At 39.2% G+C, this 14,498-nt stretch overlaps 1 protein-coding gene across 5 annotated transcripts in view; it reads left to right on the top strand.

The window, feature by feature from the left end:
* The window catches only part of TNIP3 (TNFAIP3 interacting protein 3), a 116,593-nt gene that overhangs the window by 64,000 nt on the left and 38,095 nt on the right, over nucleotides 1-14,498 (top strand). For all 5 annotated transcript variants that reach the window (XM_010858323.1, XM_010858324.1, XM_010858325.1 and 2 more), the window contains 2 exons: nucleotides 10,368-10,454; nucleotides 14,113-14,190. In XM_010858323.1, coding sequence (XP_010856625.1) covers nucleotides 10,368-10,454; nucleotides 14,113-14,190 — 165 coding nt within the window. The remainder of the gene's footprint in view (nucleotides 1-10,367; nucleotides 10,455-14,112; nucleotides 14,191-14,498) is intronic.

Genomic DNA, 14,498 nt, shown 5'->3' with positions numbered 1-14,498 from the left:
ATTGGGTTGGCCAAAAAGGTTGTGCAGGGGGTTTTTTTGTGTTTTTTTGTTTTTGTTTTTTTTTAACAAGATCTTATGGAAACTCACATTTTGGCCAACCCAACAGCTTTCTGACGGAATTTGGGTCTCTCTTAGGGACTTCCAAACCTAACCTGGGTTTGGGAATCCAATGCCTCAAAAGTCCTTTTTTTTTTTTTAATTTTATTTCACTTTTAAACTTTACAACATTGCATTGGTTCTGCCATACACCGAAATGATCACTAAAGATCAGTTAGCAAATATCTGCAATTTTTTCAGGCTATCATATTGAAAGACTGTCTTTGAGTCAGGCTCATTTTCAGACAAAACAGTCCTGATATACACTATTTGATCACTTATGTTTCCAGAAGTCATCACCATAGTCTCCCATTATTCCTACATCATCTTCATATGTACATCCCCTTTCTTAATTATTATATGTAACTATGGTTTTTGCTATCTAAAAGTAGTATCAAAATCTATGACTTATTGAAATGTATTGTCTCAGGAAGAAAGTGATATCTTTCACCTGAGGTCTCCAGGCTAATCACTTGGTGATTATGAAGTGATGCAGAAAGGATTTCATCATTAATGGAATGGTCCCTCTAATCTTCAGATTTTATGTTCAAAAACCAGAAAATACATGAAAGACATGTCTGTTTTGATTTTCTAGTACTTAACACATACCCAGTTCACAGTCTATAACCTGTAAATATTTAAGAATGAGTACATGAATGAAGGTGAAGTCAACACATGTATGTTAAGTACAAGAAAAAAGTGATTTGCAAGCAGAGTACATGAGAAACGCTGGACTGGAAGAAACACAAGCTGAAATCAACATTGCCGGGAGAAATATCAATAACCTCAGATATGCAGATGACACCATCCTTATGGCAGAAAGTGAAGAGGAACTAAAAAGCCTCTTGATGAAAGTGAAAGTGGAGAGTGAAAAAGTGGGCTTAAACTCAACATTCAGAAAACGAAGATCATGGCATCTGGTCCCATCACTTCATGGGAAATAGATGGGGAAACAGTGGAAACAGTGTCAGACTTTATTTTTCTGGGCTCCAGAGTCACAGCAGATGGTGACTGCAGCCATGAAATTAAAAGACGCTTACTCCTTGGAAGGAAAGTTATGACCAACCTAGATAGCATATTCAAAAGTAGAGACATCACTTTGCCAACAAAGGTTCATCTAGTCAAGGCTATGGTTTTTCCTGTGGTCATGTATGGATGTGAGAGTTGGACTGTGAAGAAGGCTGAGAGCTGAAGAATTGATGCTTTTGAACTGTGGTGTTGGAGAAGACTCTTGAGAGTCCCTTGGACTCCAAGGAGATCCAACCAGTTCATTCTGAAGGAGATCAGCCCTGGGATTTCTTTGGAAGGAATGATGCTAAAGCTGAAACTCCAGTACTTTGGCCACCTCATGCGAAGAGTTGACTCATTGGAAAAGACTCTGATGCTGGGAGGGATTGGGGGCAGGAGGAGAAGGGTTCGACAGAGGACGAGATGGCTGGATGACATCACTGACTCGATGGACGTGAGTCTCAGTGAACTCCAGGAGTTGGTGATGGACAGGGAGGCCTGGTGTGCTGCGATTCATGGGGTTGCAAAGAGTCGGACATGACTGAGCGACTGATCTGATCTGAGTGATCATGGATTAAAGTCCTTGCAGAACAGAGAACATTTTTTAAAAATTCAATTGCAGGCTTACAATATTCTAAGGCTAAAATTCTCTTTTCTGACTACCATTCATTGGCAATATAAATTACTTTCTAAGCAAGTAGTGATAGAAAGTAGTAAGACTTTGTTTGGATATGATCTTAAAGGTCAATCTGGTTTGTATATACCCCACAAGAAAGTTCAATTCCCTCAAAAGTTTTCTGAATTATATTTCTTAATGGCTCAGGCTCCTGCATCAAACAAAGTAAATTATGTTTTGTCCAGTGATTTTTTTAGCCATGTTATTCATGTCTCCTCACATAGGTAAAATGCTCTTTGTTGGGATTAAGCCAGCAGGGCTGAGTTTTGGTATGGGTTCAGCCACCCTCTCATCATATCTCTGAACTTCAATTTAATCCTTCTTAACTTCAAAGAAGCTCAGGCTTCCCTGGTGGCTCAGATAGTAAAGAATCTGCCTGCAGTGCAGAAGACCCAAGTTCAATCCCTGGGTCAGGAAGATCCCCTGGAGAAGGGACGGGCAACCCACTCCAGTATTCTTGCCTGGAGAATTCCATGGAAGTAGAGCTAGACGAGCTTTAGTCCATGGTATCGCAAAGAGTCGGACATGACTGAGCAACTAGTACTTCATTTCACTAATATCAAAGATGCCTCTTCTGACAGCCTTATAGAACTATTATGAAGTTCAAATTGAAGCAGATAAAATACTGCAATCCACAGAATTCACATGTGCAAAATTGTAATTTTCTTTATTTTTTAAACTGTTTTGTTTCAATCTGGGACCCCCATCCCACCTTTTGGAGAATAATTTTAGTTGACTGCAGAAAATCTCAGCCACTTTGGTATTTGCTCAGACAGTTTCTATTTTCAGTGTAGTCCTACGAAGGAATTCTCTCCTCTGTCTTCTTGCCATAGCAGCACCTACAATCTGTGAAGCAGATTTGTGAAGAAATCCAGCTGGAGTAGAGTTGCCAGATGTGGTAAATAAAAATACAGAATGTCTGCATGCATGCTAAACCGTTTCAGTCACGTCCAACTCTCTGTGACCCCATGGACTGTAGCCCACCTGGGATTCTCCTCTGTCCCTGGGATTCTCTAGACAAGAACACTGGAGTGGGTTACCATGCCCTCCTCCAGGGGATCTTCCCAACCCAGGCATCAAACCCAGGTCTCTTACGTCTCCTTCATTGACAGGTGGGTTCTTTATCACTAGCACCACCTGGGATGCCTGTAGGATGTCTGCTGCTGCTGCTGCTGCTAAGTCGCTTCAGTCGTGTCCGACCCTGTGCCACCCCATAGATGGCACCCCACCAGGCTCCACTATCCCTGGGATTCTCCAGGCAAAGAACACTGGAGTGGGTTGCCATTTCCTTCTCCAATGCATGAAAGTGAAAAGTGAAAGTGAAGTCACTCAGTCGTGTCTGACTCTTCACGACACCATAGACTGCAGCCCACCAGGCTCCTCCATCCATGGGATTTTCCAGGCAACAGTACCGGAGTGGGGTGCCATCGCCTTCTCCACATAGGATGTCTAGTTAATTTAAATTTCATAAAAACAACAAAACATTTCATGGGAAAAACTTTTTTAAAAACTACTCTGCATCTAAAACTCAAATTTATCTGGATGTCTTATGCTGTTTTGGCAACTTTAGGAGGAAAGCATCAAGTTGCAATAATCCATCATCTTACACTGCCATTAACAGCAGTATAATCTAATCCTTCTGGTCTTTTCATTGGCTTACATCTTCACTGGCAATCACTGAAGCTGCTAGGTCCCTCTTCTCATCTCTTGTCCCCAGATTCATGTGATAAATACTGTGTTTTCCTCAATCTGACAGCCAAGCATTCTTAAATCCACAGAACCCAAGTTAACCATTTTTATATCATTCTCAGGAATGCAGGAAATTTCTGACTGTGCTTTCACAACACTCTGGGGTTGAGGTGTCTGTCCAAGGACCCCCCTACCTAGACAAAGTCCCAGCTGTGTGCCTTGAGGCTCTGCAGAAATTCTCTTCAAGACTTGCCCCTTCCCCAGGTTTAACTCAGGGGGTAAGGCCTCTCGGCCCTATGATGTTCAGTCTGGGCAGTTTGATAGATGAGGGGTGAGTTCCTAGAAGAGTTGGGCTCAGTTTCCCCAAGAGGAGGCACAACATTCAGGTTTTCCCTGATCCCTTCCCCATTCTTCCTCAGGGCCTTTATCTATTATGACCTACTTTTATCTACCATTCCCTGGGTGGGGGTGGGAGTGGGGAGTGTGGAAGAGGTAAAGGAATAGGTTTATACCATCTTTTCATCTTCCCTCTTTATCATTTATGGTATAAGATTTTATGCCCTGATTCTGTTTTTTTCTCAAACATTTTGCTATGAAAACTTCAAATATATAGCCAAGTTGAAAAGATTTTGTGATGTACACCCATAGATTTCACCATTAAAAATCTCACTCTACTTGTATATCATGTATCTATCCATCTACCTACTGCTCATTTCATCCATCAATCCATGTTGCTTTTTGAGACATTTCAAAATAAATTACACAAAAGGAATTAATCTTAAATTTTTAAAAATATATTGCTAGAAATACTAGCCTTGCAATTCAAAGCTTCAGTTTTCAGGATGGCCTCTATTGAAGAGTCTGTTTTGAAATCCAAAGGCTGAACAGGGACTGTTTTTCCTTTTGCATTCAATGACAAACTTGTTCAGCCCTGAGACAAAAGGTTATTTCTCACTGAGCAAAAAAGGATTAGTTACATGAAACAAAGAACCATGTATGTTTGGGGGAATCACCAGTTAATATTTCAGGACATTAACTTATATAATAAAGCACTATACAAATGTAGGAAATATTATTGAAAACCACACTTATACCTTTAAAAAATCCCTCATAGCATGTATAATCATTGATACTTTGTATTTATTAAATATTAACTATGATTAGGAGAAAAAAATTTAAGGGGTTTGTATGGAGAAAGTTAATGTTGATCATTTAAACAAAATAAAGGTGAAATATTTACCTATAAAATAAACAAAAATAAAATACATTCAAACAGAACAGCTTTTTAAAAATGGGTAGATACTCCTCCTTGATCCTTTCTTATTTGGAGACAAAATATATATCTTTGTTTATTCCTGTGGTATTTCTCCTCTGGACTGTGTTTTAAGAAGTAGCAGTGTACTATGATTTCCTACTAAATAAAGATTTATACATAAACAGATTTTTTTTTAATGTATATATCACTAGCCTGTGCTCTAAAGATACTATGTTAGTTCCCAAGGCTAAAATGATATTGACTCTACCTTCAAGAAGCTTACAGCCTTGAGAGAGAAAGGTACATAAAATAACGGTTTTATGATAAGTGCAGAAATTTGATGCCTCACACAGCAACCTGGGATCACAAAGGAGGAGGTAACTAACTCCTCTGGCAAACCAGAGAAGCCTTCAAAGGGGCTGGTGGTCAGACTGGATCAGATGGGTTACTGCTTTGGGCAGTGTTGAGAAACCTTTAGACTGGAAGTTTCACAAAGTCTTCAGTTTCATAAAGACTAGAGAATAGTTGGCAAAGTCCAATTTGCCCTAGGATGTAACTGAGATGCACTAAAATCTAGACGTGTGCAGTGGAAATAGACATATATGTACTTCATGGAAGAAGAGCTTTAAACTCCAAGCTGGAGGAAAACAAGCCTGTCTCCCCCAAGAGAATGTGGAATTTGGGACATGCCTCTCAGGGGACTCATCTAGTCCAAGCCCAGATCTGGGGGATGAAACCAAGGTCATATACTAGTTTGGACTCCAAGAAGTTGACGTTCCTGATCCTGAGATCTTTTTTAAACTCTTGAGTAGGTACCCACTTCATCAGCATTGCAGATTCAGTTTGGGATGGGGAGAAGGCTTTGCATGTGTCTGAGCACTGCTTGGACTTGCACGGGTATGAAAATAGTTGGCACCATTTTAGGTTTAAGAAATGCGGAATAAACACAGCAGAAGACAATAAAAACATATAAGGTTTGACATACAGTGCTATGGGAAAAATAAAGCAGGAAAGGGCTGAGATGGGGAGCAATTTTCAATAGGAGGCCAGGTAAGATCTCAATGAAGAGATGACATTGAAGTAATTACCCACTGGAGGGGAGGGGATGAGCCATGGGGTTATCTAGGAGAAAGATGGTTCTGAGCAGACAGAACAGGATGTGTATATGACAGGTTCATGGACCAGTGGTGTGGCCAGGGCAGGGTGGAGTAAACAAACAGGAGGATACTGAGAAAGAGGTCAAGGGAGCACAGGCAAGAGCAGGGAGGACCTTGCGGGCCACTGTAACCATAAAGTGTTCTGCTTTCACTCTGAGTGAAACAGGAAGCCACCGAGAGGTTCTGAGCAGAGGAGCGACATGAAATGACATATTGTAAAGACTTGCAGTGGCTACTGGACTGAGAAAAGATGTGAAAGGAGCAAGAGTGGAAGCAAGGAAGCTGTTACATTACAGCAGTGATGCAGGTCAGGTAGCTAGTACAGGGTGGACTAGGATTTGATGCAGGGACAGGTATCAGTCACTACTTGATGCTCTTTTAAGAGTTTTCATGTGAACAAAATCAGGAAGCAATTATTGACATTTCCATTTTGGAAATTTATAAAAAGGCATGTTTATTTCATTCTTTCCTTAAACTGGGAAAACTCTTGGCTTTTGTGGCAACGTGTTGCTTTCCTTTCTGGATGTATTTTCAGAGACCCTAAAAAATATCCAGATGAATTGGGTAAAGCTGTGAGGAAAAAGATAACTCAAGGATGACTCCAAGATTCTTAGTCAAGGGCATGAAAGTTGTCACTGATTGTGATGGGGAAGACAAGTTTTGTCGGAGAAGATAAGGAAATAGCTTTCATACAAGTGGTGAAGGAGGTATCTATTAAGCATCCAAACAAGGATGATGAGCAGGCAATTAATATAGGTGTTTGGAGTTCAGAGTTGCGGTTAATTCTACATGCCCCCGATGAACTGATTATTAAGTACTTTGATTACCATGAATTGTTAAATATTTTGGATATTATTTTTGATAATATTTATTAAGTGGTATTAGAGTTGTCAATCTAACCCATTTGATACATAATGTGCCTATCCAGGTTTATTTTTACTAAAAAGCCACTTTGATTATGTAATTCCTTTGCTCAGAGGTCTTCAGTAGTGCCCCATGGTCTATGTAATAAAGTTAAAATTTCTTAGTCTAACATTAAAAGCTTTCTCCAATTTGATACAAATCAACTTTAGGCAGAGCACATGAGCCCCTCTCTAGTTACACTGGGCCTGTAAGAATCCTTCATACTTAGGCTCGTCCATCTCTGTTTCCTTTAAATTGCTCCCCTTAACGGTAATAAAGCTCAGTTCCTAACATCTATGAACATTCGATCCATCCTTCAAGGCCCAGCAAAAAATCCAACCCCTGCAATAACTATGAAAGCTCAGAATGAGCTCTCGCTGAATTTTTACAAGCATGCTCATATATATAGACGTTTCATTGAAAGTAGGAACTTTTATTTTTCCTTTTGAACCCACTTAGTGCCATGTGCATAGTAAGTGATATGTAAATGGCTGATGGGCCCTATTCTTAAGGCCATATTATTATTAATATCTAAGCTCTTATATGTGTTATTATGAACAGCAACCCTAGGAAGAGGACACCTTTACTATCCCTAGTTTAGTGAGATTTGAGACTTAAGGGCCTTAAGCATCATTCCCAAATTTATAAGCAGTGAATGGTAGAGCTTAAATATGAATCCAGATGACTGCTTTCTAAGGGCAGATGTTTTAGTCACCACCAGATACTCTGTCTCCTACTTAGACAGCTTAGAGTAGGTAAGTACTCCTGCTTAGAGTGGGTGGCCTATCCCTTCTCCAGCGGATCTTCCCAACCCAGGAATAGAACTGGGGTCTCTTGCATTGCAGGTGGATTCTTTACCAACTGTGCTATCCAGGAAGCCCACTTAGATAGCACATTCACTTAAAATCCATGCAAATAGATCCAGAAAGCAAAGGAAGTTTTACAACGCCCATTCTAAAACGATATTGAAAAAAAATCCATGTTTATTTCACCTACCAAAGAATCTCTCCAAGCATGTATAGAAATGTGATGATTTCTCTCAGACTAATTTTGAGGGAGTTATCATCAACTGGAATACTGTTCCTGACCACTGACTGGTAGCTCCTTGGTCCTTCACTTCACTGTATTTCCGTATGTTTGTTATTTTCCTCTAGATATTAATATTATTTTAGTCACTTGAGAAGTGAGAAATCCTCAAGCTTGCTTTAGAAACATGGAGTGACGTGTCCATTTCTCTGAAAGTTATTGCAGATACTAAGGCTTCTCACAGAGAAGGCAATGGCACCCCACTCCAGTACTCTTGCCTGGAAAATCCCATGGATGGAGGAACCTGGTAGACCGCAGTCCATGGGGTCGCTAGGAGTCGGACACGACTATATAACTTTCAAGTGGACAACCTGAGCGACTTCACTTTCACTTTTCACTTTCATGCATTGGAGAAGGAAATGGCAAGCCACTCCAGTGTTCTTGCCTGGAGAATCCCAGGGACGGGGGAGCCTGGTGGGCTGCTGTCTCTGGGGTCACACAGAGTCGGACACAACTGAAGCGACTTAGCAAGGCTTCTCAGGGAACAGAGTTTGGCTAAAAGTCAGACGCTGAAAGTATACAGCATACATGAGGCAGTGGAGGTGAGGCAAAGAGAGCAGGTATAACAGAAAATATCCAGTGTATTCCTAGGACTGTACTAATGCACATTCCTTTTTTTCTCCCACTAAACTTGGGGCACTCCAGAAGAGTTATTAATTTATTCATAAATCACCACATGGCTCTCTGAATCTAATAGAAAATCCATTTGTTGTTAAACTGCCATGGCAGGAGAGGCAAAAAATAATATAGTGAAAAATGCAAAAATACTGAATTTCCATTCAATAGAATCACTCACACCCTGATGGGCTACAACAACAAATGTTCAACAGGATACCCATACAGACAGGGCCTACAGACAGCAATGCCTGGCAAGCAAGTGTTTTTTCTAACCACTTCTTTAGGTCAGTGCCACCAGATCCACTGGGTTATTCTTACTAAAAATGCAGATAAGGCTGAAGGGAACTTTGACCGTATATAGCTATGCTTTGAGTATGCATGTATTTGGGAGGAGGGGTTGGGAGAGAAAAGAATACATTTTTACGTTATTGCCTTTTTTTTCCTGATGAGTGGATTTGACAGTTAATGAAGTGTCAGTCTCCAGGAAACCCCTGCTTATATTCCCTAAAATCAAATCACACGTGACTCGTTTTACCTTAAGAACTCTGAACAATTTGTTTCCCACTTGTACTTTTGGATATTGCCTTAAGGAAATATTATTCTATTTCACTCAAGTGTACCCCCTAAACAGACCAAGAAACCAACAGAAAGCACACACACACACACACACATTCCAGATGGAGAGAGCCACAGATATCAGGGGCGTGGCCAGTTCAGGAAGCAGAGGGAATTCAGTGTGGCAGGAACACAAGAAGCAGAGATGGAGAGCTAAAGATGAAGAGCTAAAGCAGACAAAGGAAAGTCAAATCCTAGCCACCCATTCATTCCCTTTTAAAGAGTTTGAATTTCAGGAGTTTTAGGATTTATCCTACATATATGTTGATATTAAATAGAGAGGTCTAAAGAAAAATGTAAACTAAGTAACTAAATTCTTTTCTCCTTTCAGCCACACATTCTTTCCTTTCTATATTCTTGCCTCTCCCGTTGTTCCTTTTCATCCAAGTCAAGAATGAGGTCTTCTGCTCCATCACGGCCCCTGTGTGTAGCTCAGAGCACCTGCTTTCCTTGCTTTTATCTGCCCTACCTATCAAGTGCTCCATTATCTCAGTGCCCCATAAAACTACAAGCCAACTCATTAAAGCTGAATGTCAGTGAAAAAAAAAAAAGATTTTACCTCCCTGGAGTTATGGAGAAAATGTGGACCAACTACAGAAAAAAGTCTTGAGACTTTACACTTGAGAACCAAGTTTAAACTTCCTGCCAATATAGATGATTAATTTTACAAACAATACCCAGTAACTTTGTAATGAATTATTTTCTTTTTTAGTTCCATAAGAATTAGTAGCACTTACAGAATTATGCATGACATTAAATTTCACACAGTTAAGCTGATACACATAAGACATTGCCAGAAAATCCGGCCCTTAGGGAAGCAAGTACCCCGAGTTGTCAAAAAGTCATCAGTTACTTAATTGATCTGGGAAATACAGTGAAGTTATGGCAGTTCGGCTACTGAGGAAAGACTTGGTGTGCCTAGGCTAGTCTGTGGTAACTTCCTCCTCCAGTGAGAGAAACTGCCAGTAAAGGAAGAAAGGAAATTTACATACCATAGCAAGCCTATCTGCCTCGTGTGTTACTCACAGCCTGCCAGCTTGAGACATCCTGGGAAGCCCCTAGCTGGAAGAGAAGAAAAGTTATCGTCACAGTTGCTTTTAGCCTTATTCTGTGTAATTCACATACAAAGTCACTTCTGTACATTTTCAGTGAAATATTGCTACTGTTGTTTTCTGTCACAAGTTAACTATTTTTTAAATTACATATATTTTGCTCTCACTTTAAAACACAACATTTTCTTCTTTTTATCTTTCTGCTCTCCAAGCCTCCAGGAAAAACAGCTTCTGTGGCACATTTCTTACAGAGCACAGCTAGAATGAGTGGTGCAGAAAGTTCTACGGATCATGCAGAGGTAAGAACACATTTCTGGGAGATGTATTGACCATACGTAGCATCAACAGCATCGCTAATGGCTAATTATGCAATGACTAATAAGAACAGAAATGGCTAGTTTGCTTTATCTTTAGCTAAGATAGGCTCTACATATTTCAACAATGTTATTCAATAAAGAAAAAATATCTAGGTGACTGGTTGCATTTTCTTTGGCACCTCTGAGCTACATTTCTTTCTTCTTTTTTTTTTTTTACAAAGTGAGAAATAAAAGCCTGCCCTTTCAGCTTTTCAGTTCTATGTTTCACATTTCGCTCTTGACTTAAAAAGGAATTTGGTTTAATGTAAATTTTAAGAGAATATTATATCGGTATGCTTAGAAATAAAATCTATTATAGCAATAGAGTACCTGTGGTAAAATACTTATATACATGCAATTAATATCACATTCTTTGATCTGTTACTGTTTACTGCAACAGATACTAATTGAAAGTGTTTACTTAAAGTATTTTTTAATGATAACTAAGATATAATAGGAAACAGACTCTTTTGTCCATTCAGGTATTTAATTTAGCAGTCCCAGAACTTGAATCTCTTAAAAGCTGATCTGGGCATTAGGGTAAATGAGAAAGCAAGGTCTGAATAATTTGCACATAGATGTACATTTTATAGGGAGTAATTTTTCTTTAAATGAGCCCTTAGAAGGACCAGTGACCTAAAAATCTTTCTATGCCTTTATTAGCAAATAAGAAGCACAGCAAAAACAAGTGAAAAGTTTCTCCAAAACTTTGTATTTGACTGTTTTGTTTCATTTTAATACACATCTATGTCATATGAATGGTGGTAAAATGTTGATTAATCTCCACAGAAATTCTTAATGATATATCTATGACTTGTAAATTATACCTATTGCTGTGCTTTATCTGTCTTGCAGATTTAATATATTTACTAAATCATTTTATAAAAATTTTATAAAAGTGAAGTGAAGTCGCTCAGTCGTATCCAACTCTTTGCGACCCCATGGACTGTAGCCTATCAGGCTCCTCCGTCCAGGGATTTTCCAGGCAAGAGTGCTGGAGTGGGGTGCCATTTCCTTCTCCAGGGGATCTTCCCGACCCAGGAATTAAACCTGGGTCTCCTGCATTGCGGGCAGACGCTTTACCATTTGAGCTACCAGGGAAGCCCTCCAAAATAAAATTTATAGAGAATTATTTAAAAATAACTTTTAAAATAAAATCAAGGGTCAAAATACTTCACAATTTTTCAGAGAAAATTGTCTATGGAAAAAATGCAAACTATCTGATTACTCTCAATCTAAATTCCCAGAAGGCAGGGTCATACAAATGTCTGTTGGTCACAGAATTTTTTTTGTCTTTGTCATAAATAGAAAAAAGACTTTTTGAGAACCCCAAATTCAAATTCTGAACCATGATGTGGAATGGAGGAACCTTGAACTTTAATATGAATCATGAAAATCAGTGGTATTTATTAAAAATAGAGGTGGAATGAATAGGTGGAGCAGAGAGAATTTTAAGACAGTTCTACAAGACATTCTACAGGATCTTATAATGATAGATACATGTCATTATCTATTCATCTACAGCCACAGAATGCACAACAGCAAGAAGGGATCGTAATGTAAACTGTGGATTTGGGTGATAATGCTGTGTCAATGCAGGCTCATCTATTAACAAACATACCACTCTGGTAGAGGATGCTGTTTGGAGAAGGCAGTGGCACCCCACTCCAGTACTCTTGCCTGGAAAATCCCATGGACGGAGGAGCCTGGTAGACTGCAGTCCATGGGGTCGCGAAGAGTCAGACATGACTGAGCGACTTCGCTTTCAGTTTTCACTTTCATGCATTGGAGAAGGAAATGGCAACCCACTCCAGTGTTCTTGCCTGGAGAATCCCAGGGACGGGGGAGCCTGGTGGGCTGCCGTCTATGGGGTCTCACAGAGTCAGACACGACTGAAGCGACTTAGCAGCAGCAGCAGCAGCAGCAGAGGATGCTGACAGTGAGGAAATCTACCCATGTGTTGGGGCAATAGCTATATGGGAAATCTCTATACTCCCCACTCAGTTTTGCTGTGAACCTAAACTGCTCTAAAAAGTAAAGTCTATTAAAAAGAAGATAGAGTGCTATAGCTACCTTTCAGAAATTCTAATCAGTGTTCTGGGTGCCCTATGTTTATCAAGCCCCCAGGTGAACGCACCCTAGTGGTGAGAGAAACGCTAGTCTAGAATCCAGTCTTTCTGCATCTCTGCTTCGCCAAGCCCAGCACACCTTAAGTAGGGTTGCTTCGCAGCATTTTCCAAATCAGCTATGACTAATTTTTAGTCTGCTCTGATCCAGAATAAGTTCTGTCCCTTAGAAGTCTTCCTAAAAACCAGAAATCTCAATTGCAGGACCCAACATACTTCTCCCCTGGAAACTGATATCACTTCTGGCACTGGGCCAAACCAGTTTGAGGTCAAGAAGCAGGCATAGTCATCCTGATTTTTGTTGACCTACAGAAGAATGCCTCTTTTTAAACGCAGTCTTAGTTACACCTGTGTCTGAACAGGAAGTAACTAAGAAAACTAAGAACACCGTCTATAAAGGTGTAAAACCCCATGGAACCCGAAACACTGAGACAAGAGTTAGCAAAGACAGAAAAATAATTGTATAAATCACTTCTAATGAAAAAAGTCCTTGAAATTCCATGAAGATTACAAAACAGCATTTCTTGTAACATTTCTGGCAAAGGCCAACATGTTTTGAAAATATTTCTTATTGTTGATGAATACCCTTAAGCAATTTCTCAGTCCACAATAATTATTGAGCCTGAGACTAAATGGCAGATTTCCAGACTACCCTCACCATCCAATTCATTTCATTACTTTATGATTCAGCCATGCAATGGTTTTAAGACTATTGAGTTAGAACGAGAAAACAGTACTTTAGGGAACTTTGCTGGTGATCACTTTAGACAGATGGTAGGCAGTTTCCAGAATTTTTGTGCTTTCTTTAAATGAATAATATTTTCTTAAAAATAAAAAAGTGATTAATTTTTCACCATGCCAATGATTTATTATTAATCTAAATTTGTCACCTAGCAGCTTTATACATAGGGCTGGTTAAAATTACACAACACGAGATAACCTAGGCCCACCTCTCTAAGATAATCATATGATGGTCACTGAAGTAGTTAATGTATTATTATTGCTTCAGAATCAGTTTGTCTCCATGTAACATACTGTGTTAGTCTCCTTTTCTTGGTTCTATCATTCCTCTGACTTTTAGGGCCACTCCAAATCATGGGCATGTCTATGTAAATTTTTTTAAATTTTACCAAGTACATACCTAACATATATCTATGAAACTTACCTGATTTCTATATACATTATATTCTGTATTTTCATTTTAGGGGGAAAATGATTGAAATCCAAATTCATAAAATTCTAATTTCTTGCTTACCTTTTATATAGATACATTTGTAACTTATTCAATAATTATCTAGGTAGTTAATTCATATAAAGGAGTTTCTAAAATATAAAGCTTTTTCATCAACAGTTCTCTGTGAAGGAGATAATATTTTAGCAAAATTTTTATAAAGTACAACATGAGAGCTTGTGAAAGGCAGCATTTCTCCTGTTTACTTGATAGACTATTCTGCTTTGCTCTTTTTTTTTTAAAGTGTGCTCAATCGTCAAGAAGAAAGAACTTAAATTCTCTTGAACAAAAGATAAGATGTCTGGAAAAGCAGAGAAAAGAGGTAATTTTGCAATATGAATTGGAGCCACATGGGCCATGAATGAATGCTGAGAATAAGAGGCACCTAGTGCCTTTTGTTTTTGTTGTTGGCTGCAGTATGTGTCTTCAGGGTAACAGACTACACTGTACTGAGGGCAAATGCTTCTTTCTTACTCACCTACACGTCTCTTACTCGGTCTCTCAGTGCTTGTGCAAATGAATAAAAATGACAAACCCATAAATTCAATAATTATAATTTAATTTTTTAATTAGATGTTTCTTCCACATGGGCCAGATGAGTTTATCATCTGGGCTGTTAATGCTCTGCAA

The sequence above is a fragment of the Bison bison genome, unplaced genomic scaffold (assembly GCF_000754665.1).
Source record: "Bison bison bison isolate TAMUID 2011002044 unplaced genomic scaffold, Bison_UMD1.0 scf7180017864385, whole genome shotgun sequence".
Lineage (NCBI taxonomy): Eukaryota > Metazoa > Chordata > Mammalia > Artiodactyla > Bovidae > Bison > Bison bison.
Note: the sequence above shows the minus strand (reverse complement) of the source record. Positions and strands in the feature narration are given on the sequence as shown.